Source organism: Coffea eugenioides, chromosome 1 (assembly GCF_003713205.1).
Source record: "Coffea eugenioides isolate CCC68of chromosome 1, Ceug_1.0, whole genome shotgun sequence".
In the NCBI taxonomy this organism is placed as follows: Eukaryota; Viridiplantae; Streptophyta; class Magnoliopsida; order Gentianales; family Rubiaceae; genus Coffea; species Coffea eugenioides.
The window spans coordinates 48850707-48869237 of record NC_040035.1 but is presented as its reverse complement, the minus strand read 5'-3'; the positions used below and the strand labels follow the sequence as shown (position 1 = coordinate 48869237).

The following is an 18531-nucleotide window of genomic DNA, read 5'->3' as shown; positions in this document are numbered from 1 at the left end:
GGGAGGGACAGCCCGCGCGACGCGCGGGAATTTGATGCTTGTGATTCAAGATAATTAATAATTATTGTTTAATATTTTGTAGTATAGGAACTAACGTATGATGATTTATCATGTGATTTTAATAGAAAAATCATAAATTATATAGTGAGTCAATAAAACTAATATATAATGAAACATCCTTATCGTTATACCTATATAAGAATCCGTTGTAATCAAAGATTATGTTTGAATTTCAACTGCAAATATGAGGGTAGTTTGAAAATGTAAAAATATTTGAAGTGCAATTGAAAAGTATCCAAAAGTCTCTTCTAAAAATTATCCATGATGATAAAACATTTTAAAGTATCAATTGGACCATTCGTCTCTCGAATCTATATATGTTCGTAAAAGATCCCTCAAGCAATGTTTCTGATTTCTCCCTCGACTTAAACTCAACCTGAATTATCAAGTCAAGTTTATCCATCAATCACTTTGCGTCCAATCTAATCTAAAACAATTTTATTTTTGACTAACTATTTATATAATTTGGTGGGTATAATACGACTTAATCACATGTTTCTTACAGAGATAATAATGCCCAAAAATGATAGATAGATAAGAAACTTAAGTGGTTTTTTTCAAAGTTTCGTAGAAATTATACAGATTTGGTGTTTTTTGCTAGGGGCATTTCTTTATAATCTCATAAATAAGTTCAAATCTGCATAATTGTTAAACATCTGAATTGAAACTATCTTGATTATAAAAAATTGGTGCAAATAATATTTTCTAAATTTGAAATTGTAGAAAATGGTAACTAAAATCAGAAGAAATTCCTCATATAAATTCAAATTGCAGACTATAGGTAGAAACTGCTTAATGATATTTTCCAATGTTTACTTGTATAAGTATCCAATGTAGCATCTCTACTTAATTGACTTGTTTGAATTATGGATAATAGTTGCTTCAACCAAATCAAAAAACATTATTTATCATTGTACAACATACAATTGTAAGTAAATGAATTAATACAATGCAATCAAAATGGTGCTGTAGCTAAAGCATTTAAACTCATCAAGTTCCACTACAAATTCTTTTAGATAGCATAAAAAGTAAATTTTTTGTATTTGAAACTATATAAACAATAGAATACAAGAACGAGATCATAACATGGAAAGCAAATAGAGTGCAAATGACATCTTAGTACTTTGTAGCATGATTAGTACTATCTTTTTTAGTTTTGAAATTAGAAGTATCAAAAAGCAAACTATATGGAGTTATTGAATAAATCAATCATCAGAAAAAAAAAAACTACAATCGAAGAAGACAAACCCAAAGAACTCACCTCAATTTAAAGGAAAAGTTACGCCTTCCACCAAATATTTAATAGCCATAATAAAACCAAAGGGGTGAAACCGAAAAAGAAGAAAGGGTATTAGCTAAACATGGGGGCATAAATATGATAATAATTGTTCAGATAATAATTAAGTTAATTAATTGTAATTAAAATCTAATTATGCAAACATCCAATTAATTCCTTAACGGATGAGAAAGGTTTCAGGAAATTGGAAGGCTTTGATGTTAGTATAATAAATGATTAAAATGGCTTTTATGTAATTCTATCAAAACACAAGTTTAATTCAGTTGTACTTGATACTCTATTTGGCATCAAATATTGTAACATACCAAACCTGCCCCTAATCTTAAATATCTGAAAGGTTATATAAGTAATTATAGTGAAATTAAAGCTGTAATGACTTGTACTTAATGCTCCAATTACACTTCAAACACTCTCACATTCCCAAAATAACCCTACCCTTGCGGTTGAAATCTAAAGTCATAAACTCATTCTTATATAGTATAAGGATACATATGTGTGTGTATGTACGTACACTTATGTGTACAGAGAAAGAGAGAGAGAGAAATTTAATTGATGAAAGCAAGATATTTACTATATATGACATAATATTGTCTATACATCACACATCCACTATACATACAATTATTCGAAAATACATAACAAAACTACTCGTGATCGAAACACTTTGGCAAAATGGCTCGTTCACTTAAGGGTAATCTTTGGCCATATAAATATAATATATATCGTCAAGGATAATCTTTGGCTATATAAATATAAAGTTGACTCGATCATTCTATAAAAAGCATACGTTTATTCATAAATTTTGTAGAAAAGCATGCGTTTCTCGATTCTCTCTCTCTCTCTCAACCTTCTCACTTTTTTTTCCCTTTCGTTAATTTTTGTTCTTTCATTATTTTTCCTTGTCAAATGTAATTGCGAGAAGCCAATATTTATATTAACAATATCTAAAACTTCATTGTCATCCCTAATATTGTATCTGTTGATGAAAATATTCTCCTCAAATTGATAATCTCAAGGTAAACGAATATTATTCTCTTATCTTTTTTTATTGTGCAGTTTTTTGGAACATTCCTATGGCCTTCAAAAACTTTTGAATACTAATTGTTTTAACAAATGATTTATCACACTGTGTGTTTGATAAAATGTTGAGAGGAAAACTACGTAACAACATAGATTCATACTCAATATGTTTGATTTCCGCCACATATATAAGCATGTTCATTTTGCAGTGCCTCTCTATCACATGATCAAATAATCTTGTATACTTTAAGTACTTTTGCACATTTATTCAACATCAATTAATGGCTTGTGTTACTTTCAAGAAACTTTAGCATTGTCTCAATTGCAATAGTTTGATTACTTTTTATAAAAGTTCCTTTCAAGGAGTATGAAGTATAACATAAAACAAATATAATAACCTTGAAGTTTTTGTAACTTTTTCTTGTTATTGCTTACAATTTTCATTGCAATTTTTGTATTTTGCAATTTTTTTTTTAAAATATATGCAATAAGTTTAATACATTTTAAAAAATTACAGAGAGCAATAATAGTAAGGTCAATAATGGTAGAATTTATTTTAAATAATTATAAGAAAAATATTAAAGTTATGCAATCTTCTTGTGCCTCTATAATAAAAAAATTTAAATTTTTTGTTTTTGTTGGAAACTATAGACTAGATTAAAGCTTCCCTTTTTTATTATCCTATACGACAATCAGAGTAATTAGGTGGCAACAATAACATCGATTTGGGAATAAAATTTGAAAGCGAATCATATTAGGAATATTTTTTAGAAAGAGTGTTATTTTGGTAAAAAACTCACGTGATATATGTGAAATAAAAAAGGTGATTGAAAATATAAAAAATAGATTAAAAAATATGTGTATGATACAAGTGAAATATTATTTATGAAATATTATTTGAAATAATGAAATATCCAAACAAGATAATGATTGTCTCCAACCTCATTCTTTCATTCAATTAAGTCGAAACAAGTGATGGCAAGAAAAAGGCAAAGAAAAAGAGAAGACTAAGCGGGGGAGGTGGTGGAAATAGCGCATCGAGAGAGAGCTGAAGCTGGTTGTTAGAGAAGGACGGGTTGGGTGATGGGATGGTGGAAGTGATATATTATTGTGTGTTTTTTGGTAAAATTATCCGTAAAAACTATTACAGTATATAAATTCGTAAGGAGCCACAGTTATTGAGAAAACTCAGAGTCCAAGTAGACCATTAATAATCCATGTTGTCCTTTGCTCGCCCTATTATGTCCATACTCATGCGAAAGTCATGTCAAAACCGTTCAAAAACCGGATTTAGCTTTGCCGTATGTTCACATTCACGCCAAACTCATGTCAAAAGACTCAAAAACTGTTCAACACAAATAAAAGTCCAAGGAGAATCCAACCAAAAAAAAAAAAAGGGAAAAAGAAATTAATATGTATAAAGTCAAGTACTAGAGGGAATAGGAGGCAAAAGAATCAATAAACAAAACGGAACAGCGAAGACAAAGTCACAAAGTCTCGCGTTAGACACCAAACCGAAACTCCAAGTAATCAAGTTGAACACGTGTCAAAAAACTAGTGGCGCGTACATTCTAGAAAGTAATGGAAAACGGGTCGTCGCAGAGAATCTTGGACTTTCCATTGGCCTATAAAACTCTCCCATATATTCTCTCCCTTGAAAGTTGAAACTTCTGTTGTCGTCGTTTTTGTGTTTGGCATCAAAACTTGGTCTAGGCCTCTCCTTAGTCCTCTCGCAGGCTACGCATTTTTTTTCTTCGAAGGTACGTGTCTCTTCTACCTGGATACATGTGATGCGAAATTACATACCTTATGCGCTGCAAAATTTCCCAGTTTTTACCTTTTCGGAGTAAACAATAATGTTTCAGAAAATCGGCCCAGTTGCTTGGGTGTTTGAATTGTTCAAAACAATTAAGGAGGAAAGATTAGATCTATGTCCGGATCTGCAAAAATTCACGTATCATGTTCACGATAGTGTTGGGATGATTTTTGTGTATAATTGCGGGGAATGTATTTATTATCTGGGTTCTAAAGATAATATTTTGATAATGCTCTTAGTTTTGTTTTTAATTAAATAAGGGGCATTATGCGGAAGATATTACCTTCGTAGAATCCACACACTTTTGTTTTTCCTCTTATTAACTTCCCAGTTATGTTATGGACAGCAATGAGTAGATTCTTAGGTTGTGATTACAGTTATTGACCCTGACTTTGCTGTTTGCTTCATGGTTCCCTCTATCTCTGTATTTTTCCCCCCAAATACACACACACACACACACACACATTATTTTTTTGATCTACTTACATGGTTGGTAATGGGTTTTATCATGCTGCGTTTTATACCTTATGGTAAAGTCATTCATGATTTTTTCTGCCATTTGTAGGCTATCCCAGCTCCGCAGGCTTTTAACTTGCATTTTTGGCTATAGTTTTGTATATCTGAGATGGCTGAGGTATGTTAGCCTTCTTCGATGTCGGGGTTTATCAAAGCAGTTGTTTATCTGTTCTTGTCATGTATCTTTATTATCAAACCTAAATCTACGTGTAACTATATGTCTGAATTTATTTTGGATCACTGCAGGATGGTCACAAAGTCTCCTTGAACGTTTATGATTTAAGCCAAGGCTTAGCCCGGCAATTATCTACCACATTTTTGGGGAAAGCTATTGAAGGTGTATGGTATGTTTTAACTCAAAACTATTGTGGATGCCTATTTCATTTTTATAAATGGCTACTTGTTGTTAACTTGTTATGTAGATTTACCATGGTATAATCTGACCAAATCTATGATTAAATCTATGTTGGCAAGTGTACTAGCACTATTGTTTGTTTATGTATGGTTGTCAACTTGATTACAATGATATTGTAATTTTTCTCCTGCAAATTATTGGGAATACCTACAAGTTACAAGTGATATATGAGATTTTTGTTCCTAGTCATGCTTGACTTTGGTCTGCTTCTAAAGGGTGATAACTATCATGCGGAATAATTTATGTCAAAACTACTTAATAAATACTAGGACATACAATTTTCAGAAAAGTTATTTTCAAAATATTTTCACTTCTTTTGAGATTCATTTGTAGCTAGAGGATAATATATTATTCTGAGTCGGATAGCTTTTAAAGGCCTTAGCTTTTATTTGGTGTCTTGTTGCGTGTTGGACTTTGGTCTCTTAGCTTCTTTCCGCTTGTATTCAGGCACACAGGAATAGTGGTTTATGGTACTGAGTACTATTTTGGAGGTGGCATTCAACAGACACCTGCTGGCCGGACTCCTTTTGGTACTCCAATTCGAGTTGTAGATCTTGGTATCTCGCATGTGCCTAAGGATGTATTTGAAATTTACTTGCAAGAGATTAGTCCCCGCTACACAGAACAAACTTACAGTCTTCTGACTCATAATTGCAACAATTTCAGTAATGAGGTTGCTCAGTTTTTAGTCAGTGCAACCATCCCTGACTACATTTTAAACCTGCCAAATGAAGTGCTCAACAGCCCAATGGGAGCCGTATTTTGTGAGTTTTCCATCCCTATAAAATCTGTTGATAATGTGATATTTTACTTGGAAAGTGTGTGTATCAGTAATGTCCTTTGTTCCCTTTGAATAAGTATGGCATGGTATGCTTTTTAGTGCTTAAGATGTATAAAATGACTTGCTATGACTTGGGTCTTGTTCTGGTTACAAAGGTAAGACAGAGAGACAGTAAATGATGACTTAAGACTTGAAAGAAGAGATGCTAAAAGTTTATGTAAGGGATTTGCTCTCCAGGTACTTTGCTAGTCAGTAGATAGAACACTTGCATCATCCTTGACCAATCACTAGCATTCTACGACTTTCTCATATATTGATAGAGAAGATGTCGAGAGGGAAAAATTAACAAGTTGGAATAGATCAAAGCAATCACCATCGAGGGTTGCGAAATGAGATCATCATTATATCAATCAGAGAAATCAGGGCTTCTAATTGATTTGGAGACAGTGCCAAGTTTGAGATTCCTTATGTTCTGAAATTTGTGAAAATAGCTGCCATGTCAAACAGTAATGTGCCTTGAGAGGCTGTTACTTTGAAACTCTGTCTTGGAAACAAATCTGTCATTCTTATGAACAATATTTTCTCTATCCAGTGCCAATGATACAGCAGCTGGAGACGACATTAAGAGCAGGTGCAGTGCCACAGGCTCCCCAGTTCAAGCCTGCTACCACAGCGCCTGCAACCCAGAAAGCAAGCAGTCTTAGTAACAAAGAAGTTGATGGGAAGTCGAGATCAGAAGCGGAAGCAGCCACTGCTGGAGAGCAGAAAACGTCAACCGCTGAGACTGTGCCTGTTGCTGTTAAACCCACAGGTGGACAAGAGAAGCCGTCAGGTAATGGTATAGCAGGAGACTCTCTTGGTGACGCACGCAGCAAAGTACAAGATGAGATAGGCCGTGAATTTGCTGCAATTATGGCAACTGGAACCTTGCGAGCAAGCGAGGCTGCAGCACTAGCGACAAGGAGAGTTATGCAAAGATATGACATGAATGTGGCACAGAGTTAGAAATGGAAATAACACATTTTATTCTTTCTACTAAAATCCGATTCTATTTGTGGATTACAGATCGCAGCTGTCTGTCCAATTGTTTTTATTGGTCAAATGACGAAACAGGACTTGGATGAAACTTATTTTCCATATCAGCCTCGTAGCAGCAATATGTTGTCAACGACGTTTTGAATTATGGACATATCTCTGTCTTTATCTAAAGATGCTTATGCAACCACAGGGTTGATATTCATATTTGACCTGTTAATGTTACATTTTGGTTATCTCGGGCATATGTGGAATGCATTGAGATGGTAGGCTGCCGTCTGGAATTTTAAAGTTGCCAATCCCAGCGGGTGATGCTTCTGTAGGGCGGCATATTGTAATATATGCAATTTTTTGTAAGTGAAAAATTTAACGGTTGTATAAACCAAATTGGTGGCGCTTTAAGTTGACTGACGGGAGAAAACAGAGGGCTAGTTTGTTTGATGAAAGCACAAACTTGCGGGCAAGTCTCCGACTGGCTAAAATTAAAACTTAAAAAAACCCAGAATATAACATGCAGTACTTGCATCCTACATAATTTTCATTTTTTCAGTCCTTCGGTAAAACAAAACAAATCCTGCTAGATCTCGGAATATTTTTGCAGTATTGTAATCAATAAAATGACCGTAAGCTTCACTCTTGCTCTTCCTTTTTTTTTTTTTGGCTTTTTGTATTGAAGAAGACGAGAATTCTAAGCAATAGGACGCGCACAATAACCGGCCAAGAACACCGAACCTCGTTCCAAGATGAGTTTTAAGGAAGATTCTCTGCTGGATTTTGGATCTTTGACTCTTTGTATATTTCTCAAAGATTTACAATTTAACGAGGGCTGAAGTGCCAATCCCGGTTTTTTTCCTCCTCTGGGCCCTAAGCAGCAGTAAACATCGGCCATCGCATCACTCCCCTGAAATGAATGTTAAAAGACAAGTGGACAAAAATTTCACAGCTCCAGGACATGAGACGAGAAATACAGAAAAGATACAGCAGGTCATCTTGATGATTGGTGATCCTGCCCAGCTGAACTGAGACTACCCTTCTCGAGTTCCAAAGATCCTTGTTCTGATCCTGAGCAGCTATTTGGAGGGATGTTAATGCCTGCAAAACCAACCATAACAGCAGCTGCGCCAATGTAATCTAAGAGGTGGGGTGTGTTTCCGGTAATTGAATCCACAACTGCAGCCAATGGAACTTGTATGGTAAGTCCAGCTGTTGCTACCGTTGTACTAGTGAGAAGAACTGCTTTTGCCCACAAATAATCACTCAAGACATTATCCAGCAAACCTAGTCATATTTGTAAGACATTTAGACAGATTGACAAACATGTAAAAAAGAGCAATATAAGGAAGCAATTGATAGGCTCATCATCCTGCCAAGAAAAGCTAAAGATTTGGATATAATTTGGAAGTTGGAACCTATTCTGCACAAAGCAATTCAAAGAATAAGGCTGTTCCCAGGATCAAAGAACCACCTTATTAATGTGACTTTGTGCATGCCAGAGTTAGGTCACAATGAGAATAACCTTCAAAAGCTTACCACTCCCTGCTCCCTCACCACATTAATAACATGAAATTTGGCTTCTTCCTCACATCAAAAGCTTACCACTCCCTGCTCCCTCACCACATTAATAACCTTCAAAAGCTTACCACTCCCTGCTACCTCACATCCTTGGCTTCTTCCTCAAGATAGAAATTTGGCCAGATGCTAGATATTGAACTCTCGAATCAACCATGGTTGGAGAAGATCATTTTTAAGGTTTCAAGTGTTCAAAATAAATAGAACTAATTTTAAAGATGACCAGTATGGTGAGACAAAGTAAACCTCCATCAGCCATAAACGACTTGTTTGATAGAAAGCCTTTGCTCGGTTTTATGAAATTGGCTTAAAAGGATGAATACCTTGAGGCAGCTCTAAGATTTTCGCTCAATTAGAATGGCTGATTTAGCAGAGGATAGTCGAGGCAACTGCACCCGCTATCTTTCTTTTAACTTTGAAATGATTTTAAATCTTTAACAGCGGATTCTCTATCACAAAAAGCAGTTATCAGTTATTAGTCTTGTTTAATTTTTTCCTCCTGATTTCTTTTGTCATGATTCTCAAGTAATGAGGTGGGCAAAGGAAGATAAATGACTTCTTTTTGACTTCAAGTTTAGGTACTATTGATAAAACAAAGTCTTCTAAAGCTTCTAAATATTTTCCATACCAGGCAAAACCAGATATCATATTTTGCTGAAAACTAAAAAATCTTTTAGAGAAGAAAAAACACACAATGGGGTGAATTAATGTCTTCGGCTGTATCTAAAATCTATTCTTAAGAACAAAAGAATATCAGCATTAACTGCACAACAAAATGTTTACTTAACAAAAGCCTGGAGTACCAAAGGAGAACTAATAAGAGCTTTACAATTCAAAATGAAATTAAAATGCAGTATAAAGGTCGCATGAAGCATATTTAGGTTTTTAGCTATCATGTGAAACAAACACTCTAGAAAAACAAGAGAATAGCAGAGAGAAGTAAAAGAAATCATGAATCTTTTGTTCACATCACAAACTCATTTTAAAAGGAAATGGGCAGTGCGAAGAAGATCTTAAATTGATCTAAACATACCTTTACCAATGATTAGACCTAGTTGCTTCCACGTAAGAATCTTAAAAGGCTCCAGATTGGTAAAGTTGAGTACTAGGGCAACTGGTAGGAATATGAGGAGGTTGAACAAACCTAAAAATCCAAGAAACTGTGCCATACTGGCCTGGCCACTTTTTCCATCTTCTTCATCTGGTAGCTTTTTACGAATAAGGGTAATATAGACAGCATAGAGGGCTGCAGATAGAACAGAGAGAATATCTCCAAGAGCAGGGTTTGGAGCAACAGAGCTGGATCCTGCTTCTGAGTCACCCATGCTGACAATTATGGTGCCCCCCATGCACAGAAGAACACTAAATAGCTTCACCCATGTGAACATCTCTCCCAAAAACACAAGAGCAACCAAAAAGGTGAACAAGCTGGAGGCACTACTTAAAATGGTATTTGACTGTTCACAAGCAAAACAGATATTTAGAATTAAATCAGATCTACAAGAATGCACAATTAGACTGCTAACAAAAAAGAAACAGGACATAGATCACATACACAACCATTTACTCAAAGTAAAAGGAAGAAGGCAAGATAAGGATAAAAGCTTACCGTTACGGTTGTATACTTCAGTGAAAGGTTGAATGTGAGTTGTGCAAGAAACCAAAACGGGCATACTAACAAGCTAACTTTTGCTACTCTAGTGCGTGTCCAACGCCCCTTTGCATCTAATCCAATATTAGCATCTTGAACAATGACTCCTCTTCTATGGTTTTTGACAGTGTGTTCTTCAGGAACCACATCCAATGCTATAGTATCGGCTTGAATGCCAGGCTCATTGTTTTCAAGAAGAATCACCTCCTCTGAGTCTGCTAAATGTTCCAAACTACTAATTTCTTTCTTTTTCCACCAGAATAGAATGCTACCATACTTATCCTCCAAAATCCGGCCAATTTCGACCAAGGGAATATATACCAAAAACAATGAATTACAAATGTATGTCACTAAAAATGGCGAAACACCACCATCCACAACTGATTGAACCACAAAGCTAGCAGCAATCCAGATAGTTGCAACTGCAAATATATATAATAAGCCCAAAAGCCATCTCCAAATTTGCTTTTTCATTCCTTTAAACCAAGTCCAAATCAAACATCAGACCTTTGTTCTACCAGAACATTCTAAAAGCTAAAGCCCCAATTTGTACTTTAGTACACCAACAAGAAAGTCCGTCTCTTGCTGTCATCAGAAAACCAAGTACCACACCAGCAATCTGGAAAAGAAAGTCAGCTGAATAACAAAGCTGTCCTAAGACAAAAATCCGAACTTTGACTAAAGGATCAATGAAATTACTAGAAGTTATTAGCAATGACCCAACACGATAAAGTCAATCCAAGAATCTCAAAGCTAAGTACGTAGCAATCCTAGTATTAAAAACCCCATTTGATGAAAAATCCACGGAGAAGTACATCCAATCCGTTACCTGTAACATTCGTCGAATTCGGCATAATTAAAGAACATCATATACAACGAAACAGCAATAAAATGAGGCAGGAAAAACAACCCAAAAAGGAAAAGGAAAAAGAAAAAGACCAAAAAAAATAGATGGTAAGGAAAGTCGACCAGTTAGAAAATAAGCGTACCTGAGAAAAGTCTCCGTTGATTTTGGGGATTGAAGGGTGGTGGTTAGAATCAGATTAACGACCTTTGGCGGTTTTCCTTCTGTCGGGAAAGAGTTTATAATAATGTCTCTTTTAAGAGTACCAGTTACACTGTTGCAGGTAGATCTTCGCCTCCGCCAGATGAAGCGACCTGGGATTACGAGTGCCCCGTTTTCTCCTTTGTTTCGCCGCGGTCACGGCCAAATTATGTCCTTTTAATAAGTAAATTGCAGAATGAGTTGATATTACGTTAGTAAATCGTAAAAGCACCCCAAAACAAGAAATTTATTGTGAATTTCCAATTCATAATACGAACGGGGGCGTAAAAAAGTATAAACCAATTTAAACGAACCGATTACTACTTCGACCGAGTTTGGTTTATAATTTTAAGGTTCTTACAAATTGTATACTCTGATGATTAGATTTTGGTTTATTTATTTTTGGATGAGTGAACTTGTGTTTAGCGATTGATCAATGTAACGTATGGCCGTGTTTAATAATATAATTCAGTATTTAAATTTAATAAAATTAAATTTTAACATGTTAAAACGCATTTGATTATTAAAATATATGACATCTTAATTAATTAAATGAATTTGCATCATCAATGCAAAATTTACTCCAAAAAAATTGGTGAAACGTTATTTATTTATTATCATTTAAATGCAGAATACGCTCAAATATTAAGATTTAAACATTTAACAATTCAATAACTTAAACGGATTTAAATTTCAAATTTCAATTTGATCAAATGCAGACTTAATCTCTTGGTTGTCAACTAATGATGTGATTAGAGCTGTTAGTCGAGCCGAGTATTTGGCTGCCGAGCTCGTTAGGAAAACGAACTTTAAAATGTGTTCGAACTCGGCTCGTTAAATGTACATGTGGCTCGAGCTCGAGCTCGAGCTTGACTCGTTTATCACAAACGAGTCGAGCTTCACGAGCTCGAGCTCGAACTCGTGCAAATTAACCTTAATAAAAATCTATAATTTTTAATTTTTATAATTTTGATTTTTAAAATGACAAATATGCCCTTCATTAACGAGCTCTAACGAGCTACTCGAGTATCAAACGAGCCGAGCTTACTCGGCTCGTTAACTAAACGAGCATGTTTCGAGCTCGAGCTCGACTCGTTAACCAAAATTAACGAGCCGAGCTCGAGCCTTAACGAGTCGAGCTCTTACGAGCTTTCGAGCTACTCGATTGACTTAACAGCTATAGATGTGATATAACTGTTTTATATTGCGGAAGTTTTTTGTTTAACCTCACGGAGGTTTGCTTATAGAATCCCCCCCCCCCCCCCCGGCCCCCTTTTTAAGTAACAATTCATGGAATTGTTTTCATTTCCCATTGTATAGTGTGGGATTAGCATGTTTGTGGTAGGAGTAGAATTCAATGATTCTAAACTTCGAGGGGGATTCATGTAAATTCTGAAAGAAATCCAGAGATCTGTGAGTGATCGTTCTGTTTATACAAGAGAAAATAGTTCAGCCATGGTAGAAAAAAATTCAAGTTAAGAACGAGCTGAAATTCTACATTTACCCATGGCAAGCAACCTTTGAGTTATTTTGCAGCATAGGATGATCCTAGATACTCCCCTATTTCCTTGGTATATGAAGAAAGTAGGACGGCAATTGAAATACCGCGTGTACTTGTGTTGCTGTAACCAGGTGGGATAGTGTAACGTATTCAGAATGACAGAATCCCATGTTTTGAGGTCTACTTTAGGATCTAATTTCATCTCTTTTATCTAAAACAAAATACAGCTTTCTACTTGGAGAAACTACCATGAATGAAGATTGATGTCACACTGAAGAACCATTGGAGACTGATCGGATGTTTTGAGTCCTGGAGTTGGAACCCCATTCAATGGCTTCTGCAACTGCTTTCTGACGTTCATTTGCTGAAATATCATCGACTTCGCGATTGTTTTCCACTGTATCTGTCGACGTGAAAGGGGGAGAATTTGCAGTCAATCCTGGAGAATCTGGTCCTACCCAGAGATAACTGAGAGCGGTGACCACATCACTGATAAATGGTCGAACCGAGGCATCTTCGTTTAGACACATTGCAGCAACCGCCACTGCTTGGTTTAAACTCTTTCTTGGGAGGTTTCCTTGGAGAAGTGGATCAACCAGCTCTGAGAATCTACTTGGTTCCCTGAACATGGGTTCCGCCTGGCATTGATCAAACAAAACAAACGCTGGCCTGTCAGGAAAGTGGTGCAACCTTGGACAGTTCCCAGAAAAGAACAAGACAAAGATGAATTGCAAGGATAGCTATGGTCAGTAGCCCAATTTTCAGCTTTTCTTATAATGTCTATACTCATCTTAGGTTGTGACGATTCATGTTAGAGGTATTGCTTCTCAAAAGTCCTGTCTTTTGTACCTAGTGTGGATGAGTGTTAAATACAGTCTATTGGGACTTGGGAGGAATATTATGCATCTGGAATTCTATATCATCCGTACAACACGACAGCAATTCCAACCCTCTTATTTTCAGGCTCGAAACTACAGAAACTGCATGGTACTATTACATAATTTGCTTATGAGATACGATTTGACACAGAGCAGATTGAATAGAGGTTATCCAAGTAATAACTACAAATGTAAATCATGCATGACTCTCACGTTGCCCTCGGTGGCCGGGTTTTTGTCCACTCTAGTCTTGGGATTCTTAAGAATAAATCTTAAGAGATGGAAGATGGAAAGAAAGATAAGGATGACTCAGTAGTTTGTGATAGGGTTGCAAATGAGCAGAGTTGAGTCGAACTTAGCTTTGCCCTAATCGAATCGAGTCTTGATTTAGTTTTATCAAACTCAAATTCAAACTCAAGATCGACGAGTTGTCAATTTAAAACTCGAGTTCGAGCTCGAACTCGAGTTTGATTTGACCAACTCAAGATGGACTAAAACTGCTCGCGCGAGCGGCTCGATTCGTTTGTAGCCATAGTTTGAGGTGCAAAATCAAGTCAATGATGAACTTACCCAGGAAACCAGGTTCTGCTCCTGGGGACTCCTTGTGGTGTCAATGGCTCTTCGTCCTGTAATTAACTCCAAGAAAACAACACCAAAGCTATATACATCTGACTTGACAGTTAGCTGACCAGTTCTTTGGTACTCGGGAGCGCAATAACCATATGTCCCCATTACCCTGGAAGACACATGTGATTTATCTCCGACAGGTCCTAGCTTTGCTAATCCAAAGTCAGAGAGTTTTGCATTGAACTCCCTGTCCAACAAGATGTTAGACGACTTTAGGTCGCGGTAAATTACTGGGGGATTTGCCTTGTCGTGCAAATACTCTAGACCTTTGGCCGCATGTAATGCTATCTTCATCCTTGTAAACCAATCCAGCGGAGGTTGACCCGGTCGAACCTCTGAAGAAAAATTCGAATTAGCGAGTTTTCTGTCACTCGGATTTAAGCAAAGGTACTCTCAATGAGAATGAATAGTAAGTATGCAATCATAAGTAATCCAGCTTAAGGCAGATTTGAGTCAGTCAGCTCACGAAGTTCTTGCTGTTTTCAATCAAAGTTCTATCTATTGGCATTTATTCCGAGGCGCTGATAGGTTTCCCTTCTCAATGACCTCAACTCAAAATGTTAATTGTACGGAGTAAAATCGTTCAAAAACGTCTCTCATATTTCGTCAAATAATTTTTTTTGTTCTTTACTTTTAAAATAGTAAATTAATGTCCTTTATAAAATCAAGTGGATAAAATTTGGTTGCAATCTAAATTTTTAATCAGTTTTTACCTTATCTCATTTGTAGTTAAACAAATGATCTGATTCATATTTACTTTTGTCTCTAAAAATATAGGATCTGACCTAGACCATATTTAGTTTTTCTCCTAAGAAAGCGGGATATGATTTAATTTATATTCTTTTCTACCACTAAAAAAGAAAAGTGGGATTTGATATTTTTGTATATAAAAAATAACTGCATGTATGTCACGTGGCGATTTTAGGTTAAAAAGTGGTCGAAAACTTAGATGATGATCAAATTTAATTAATTTGAATTTATAACAAAAATCAAGTTAATATTTTAAAAGTGATGAACGAAAAAATTCAGTTGATGAAGCGTGAGGTAGGTTTTGAACAATTTTCCCTTGTATGAATGTTGATATTAGCTTGTTTTTAAGGAATTTGCATGATTTGATGGCCACGTTCAGAATTTTTTTTTTGTCCACGGAAATAAATTATATCTTTCAACGGTGCCAATTTTAATAGTACAGGGGAGAGAGATTTAGTAGTACCTAGTAGATGGTCCTCAAGAGATCCCAGTGGCATATACTCGTACACCAGAAGTCTCTGCTCTCCATCAGCACAGTAACCGATTAGACTAACCAGATTTTGATGGTGAAGAAGGCTCAGCATCAGAACCTCTACAAGAAATTCTCTGTTTCCTTGTAATCCATTTCGGTCTAGTTGCTTCACAGCTATTTCCTGTATCAACAGCACATTTAAGTGAAACCAAAGCAAGTTCCAAGATGAATACCAGTTGTACAAGTCTTGACGATGTAGAATTACCTGGCCAGTTTTTTCCAGCCGACCCTTGTAGACTCGTCCAAATCCACCTTCGCCCAATAAACATTCCTGTCGGAAATTCTTCGTCGCCGTTGCAAGCTCTCTGAAAGTGAATGTCTGGGCGGCAATGTTATTGGCTCCGTCTTTGTGGTCAGCCTTGTGGTTTGTGGCTTCACCAGGAAATTTCCTTGGATTATCTGCCCAACAAAATTCGAGCATTTCAGATGAAATCACATATCCAAGGAATGATCCTACAGCCCTTCCCTCTGTACTCAACAGGTTTATCCACATAAGATCAGGTTGACAAAATATGGTTAAAACATCAATGATCTTAGTATTCATGAAAAGGTGCTGCAGACTCCAATAGAGCCATGCTATAGGCAAAGAAAACTGGACTTGTAAATGAGCCATCCTGAGAAGACGAGTCCTCAATGATCAAAAAGTTTGCGAAAGCCGCCACGTTAACAAACTTACCAGGCCGTGGCTGTTGATATTGAGCGGGCCGAGGTTGCTGTTGAGGGGGCTCCGTCGGAGGACGAACCACAAGGTGCGGTCCTCTCTCATATTTCTTGGATGCTTTCTTCTCATGGGATGAGAAACATGAAAAACAACTCATTTTCAATCCTTACAAAATGATATCGCAACCAAGAAAATGTTGCCCGATAATAATACACTGATCGTCTTGATGACTTAGCTGAATTATATGAATCAATCAGCAACAAGGGCTGTTGATCTCTACCTTATAAATATCAAGAAACCAAAAATGAATTGGTAATTTGGACACCACAACTTTAGCAGAGGTTTGCTTTTATCAAGGGATTAAGCGGAAGAGATGATGATTGCTATATTTGATCCTTCAGAACTTGGGCATGAAAAGGAATAATAGAAAGATTTCACCTAAATTCACCAATGCAGATGGTAAAACCACATGGGAATTGATTAAAAATTCAAAAGAAAGGGTAATTTAAATCCAAGCAATGGGCTAATATTTCCACACGCCGGAAGGATCTAATAATCTATGTAGGTAGGCAGCTCATGAATGTCATCTAAGGTAGGAATTTTAATGCATGCAACAGAAATGAGATGGCGATAAAGATGATTTAGGCGAGGGAAAGACAAAAGGGAGAGATGAATGAGTGTTGACTTTGATTTTGAATTTCCCGCAGAAAATGAGAAAAGGAAAGGGAGAGAGACTTTGACGGGGAAGCTGGCACCAGCAATGCCATTGTTGGCCATTGTATCGTAGCCAGGGACAAATTTATTACCTATAAGCTTTTTGATGGGAACACACAACACAACTCACTCCATTGCCCTATTTCTTTTGAAAGATTGCATCAGTGTCTTAATGGTCATATGGATGACTTTCCTTTTTTTTTAAAAAAAAAAAATATCAAATGATTTTCAGAGAGAGACATTAATAATTAATATAAGTATGAGTTTTGATAGATTGGTTTCACAAGGTCTTTTTTTTATTTTTTTTTATTTCTGTATTTCAGGATATCAAAGCAAGCCTTAGGATGCCTGATAAAATTGAAATTTGAATATTGAAATTTGAAGTCTGAATCCATTAAATTATTGAACTGTTAAGTATTAAATCTAATACATTTGAGTGCATATCACATTCAGTGATAAGTGAATAACTTATCACTTAATTTTAGGAACAAGTTTTGTCTAGAAAATTCAGCGCGACTTAATTAATTCAAATGTTCAATTTTTTTTTTATTATCAAACGATCTGAATATGTTAAAATCTGAATCAATTAATTTAAGTGTTGAACTGGATTATCAAACATGGCTTTACTTTTTCTTTCCCAACTTAATTTTTACTATTTTTTTTCCTGCATCCCAAGCTTGATCATACTAAATGCAAAATTACCAGTGAATCATTTATAATTCAATGTTTTGCTCTAAAGCTCTTGATTTTATAGGTAAATCAGCAGGCTTGTGAAGTTCATCTCTCATTGAACTATTAACTCCGACAGCCCCTGCCCCTAACCTACTTTCTTGCAGTAATCAGCAGAAAAACCTCTCGAGACAAACCTCTTCTCAATGAGCAATTCTAGCGTTCAAACTCCAGAAGGCAATAACCTACCCGATAGTAATCAAAGCACATATCCTGTATATGCTACACTAATCAGCAAATGGTGAATGGTGATGCCCACTCTAATAACTCGTTCTCAGAATCATATACAACAAACACACATGCAAACTTAAAAATTCCAGGTCCAGATCCCCACCGAGGATGATGGAACAACCCACATACAAAGCACCCATCATAACCTACAAACTACGATGACTAATGGGATGGTAATGGTATATCACCCTTTATTTAGACACGGGACATGTATTATATATTTTAGTTTCTAGTAAGCAGCAAGTTGAATCTTCAAGCCTCCATCACAGTGGCCCGGAAAGGTACAAATGAAATAGTACTTTCCCCTTGATAGCTTTATCTTATCATTTCCACTGTTGTAAATTTTGGCTTTGGATGAAGCAGTGCAATTTTCGTATCCCTTCGCATCAACCATCACAACATTGTGTAGAGAAGAATCATAGTTGAAAGCTGCAAGAAAGCAGAAAAAGAGGAGAAACGACGGCTGAGCATATGAAACCTCGATCATAATTAACTACCCTAATTGTGTCCTAGTTACTGCAAAGAAACTTAAAAAAAATGATGTTACTTAGTATGTCGCCAGCCTTGAATCTCTTCCCTTCTGTCCAATTCCCCATGTTGAAATTCCAGCCTGAAGAATCCCCAACGGCGTAGGTGGTTGCTTGAGTGGCCCGGAGGCGGGAAAACAGAGAAAGCAGAATCATCAGAACCGCAAAAGCAGTAG

General features: G+C 36.2%; 3 protein-coding genes across 5 annotated transcripts; 1 reads left to right on the top strand and 2 right to left on the bottom strand.

The window, feature by feature from the left end:
* Positions 1-4030: 4030 nt before the first annotated feature.
* Positions 4031-7147, top strand: LOC113750526 (desumoylating isopeptidase 1). Its single transcript, XM_027294494.1, has 5 exons — positions 4031-4137; positions 4759-4827; positions 4956-5053; positions 5572-5888; positions 6498-7147. The coding sequence occupies exons 2-5, from the start codon at positions 4819-4821 to the stop codon at positions 6908-6910; spliced, it is 837 nt and encodes a 278-aa protein (XP_027150295.1). The 5' UTR covers positions 4031-4137; positions 4759-4818; the 3' UTR covers positions 6911-7147.
* A 439-nt stretch (positions 7148-7586) lies between these two features.
* LOC113750510 (thiamine-repressible mitochondrial transport protein THI74) lies at positions 7587-11365 on the bottom strand. Of its 3 annotated transcripts, XM_027294488.1 has the most exons (5): positions 11150-11365; positions 10860-10989; positions 10119-10779; positions 9543-9966; positions 7587-8218 (listed from the first exon to the last, which is right to left on the bottom strand). In XM_027294488.1, the coding sequence occupies exons 3-5, from the start codon at positions 10632-10634 to the stop codon at positions 7926-7928; spliced, it is 1233 nt and encodes a 410-aa protein (XP_027150289.1). In that variant the 5' UTR covers positions 10635-10779; positions 10860-10989; positions 11150-11365; the 3' UTR covers positions 7587-7925. The 3 variants fall into 3 exon arrangements, with proteins under 3 accessions (XP_027150289.1, XP_027150285.1, XP_027150280.1); XM_027294484.1 differs by having other exon boundaries at positions 10119-10989; XM_027294479.1 differs by lacking the exon at positions 10860-10989.
* A 1607-nt stretch (positions 11366-12972) lies between these two features.
* On the bottom strand, positions 12973-16259 carry LOC113774125 (probable serine/threonine-protein kinase PBL25). Its single transcript, XM_027318691.1, has 5 exons — positions 16170-16259; positions 15699-16046; positions 15425-15614; positions 14155-14546; positions 12973-13344 (listed from the first exon to the last, which is right to left on the bottom strand). Exons 1-5 carry the CDS (start codon positions 16257-16259, stop codon positions 12973-12975), a joined length of 1392 nt encoding a protein of 463 aa, XP_027174492.1.
* Positions 16260-18531: the final 2272 nt, after the last annotated feature.

What these genes read in the sequence shown, in the direction of transcription:
- LOC113750526 (XM_027294494.1), top strand. An exon ending in AAAGCTATTGAAGGTGTATG is followed by an intron (nt 5,054 to 5,571) that starts GTATGTTTTAAC and finishes GCTTGTATTCAG; the next exon opens with GCACACAGGAATAGTGGTTT. An exon ending in CCCAATGGGAGCCGTATTTT is followed by an intron (nt 5,889 to 6,497) that starts GTGAGTTTTCCA and finishes TTCTCTATCCAG; the next exon opens with TGCCAATGATACAGCAGCTG.
- LOC113750510 (XM_027294484.1), bottom strand. Translation starts at nt 10,634, where the DNA reads ATGAAAAAGCAAATTTGGAGATGGCTTTTGGGCTTATTATATATATTT. An exon ending in TGAAGTATACAACCGTAACG is followed by an intron (nt 9,967 to 10,118) that starts GTAAGCTTTTAT and finishes GCTTGTGAACAG; the next exon opens with TCAAATACCATTTTAAGTAG. An exon ending in AGGTCTAATCATTGGTAAAG is followed by an intron (nt 8,219 to 9,542) that starts GTATGTTTAGAT and finishes AAATATGACTAG; the next exon opens with GTTTGCTGGATAATGTCTTG.
- LOC113774125 (XM_027318691.1), bottom strand. Translation starts at nt 16,259, where the DNA reads ATGAGAGAGGACCGCACCTTGTGGTTCGTCCTCCGACGGAGCCCCCTC. An exon ending in TCTTGAGGACCATCTACTAG is followed by an intron (nt 14,547 to 15,424) that starts GTACTACTAAAT and finishes ATTTTTCTTCAG; the next exon opens with AGGTTCGACCGGGTCAACCT. An exon ending in AGCAGAACCTGGTTTCCTGG is followed by an intron (nt 13,345 to 14,154) that starts GTAAGTTCATCA and finishes GATCAATGCCAG; the next exon opens with GCGGAACCCATGTTCAGGGA.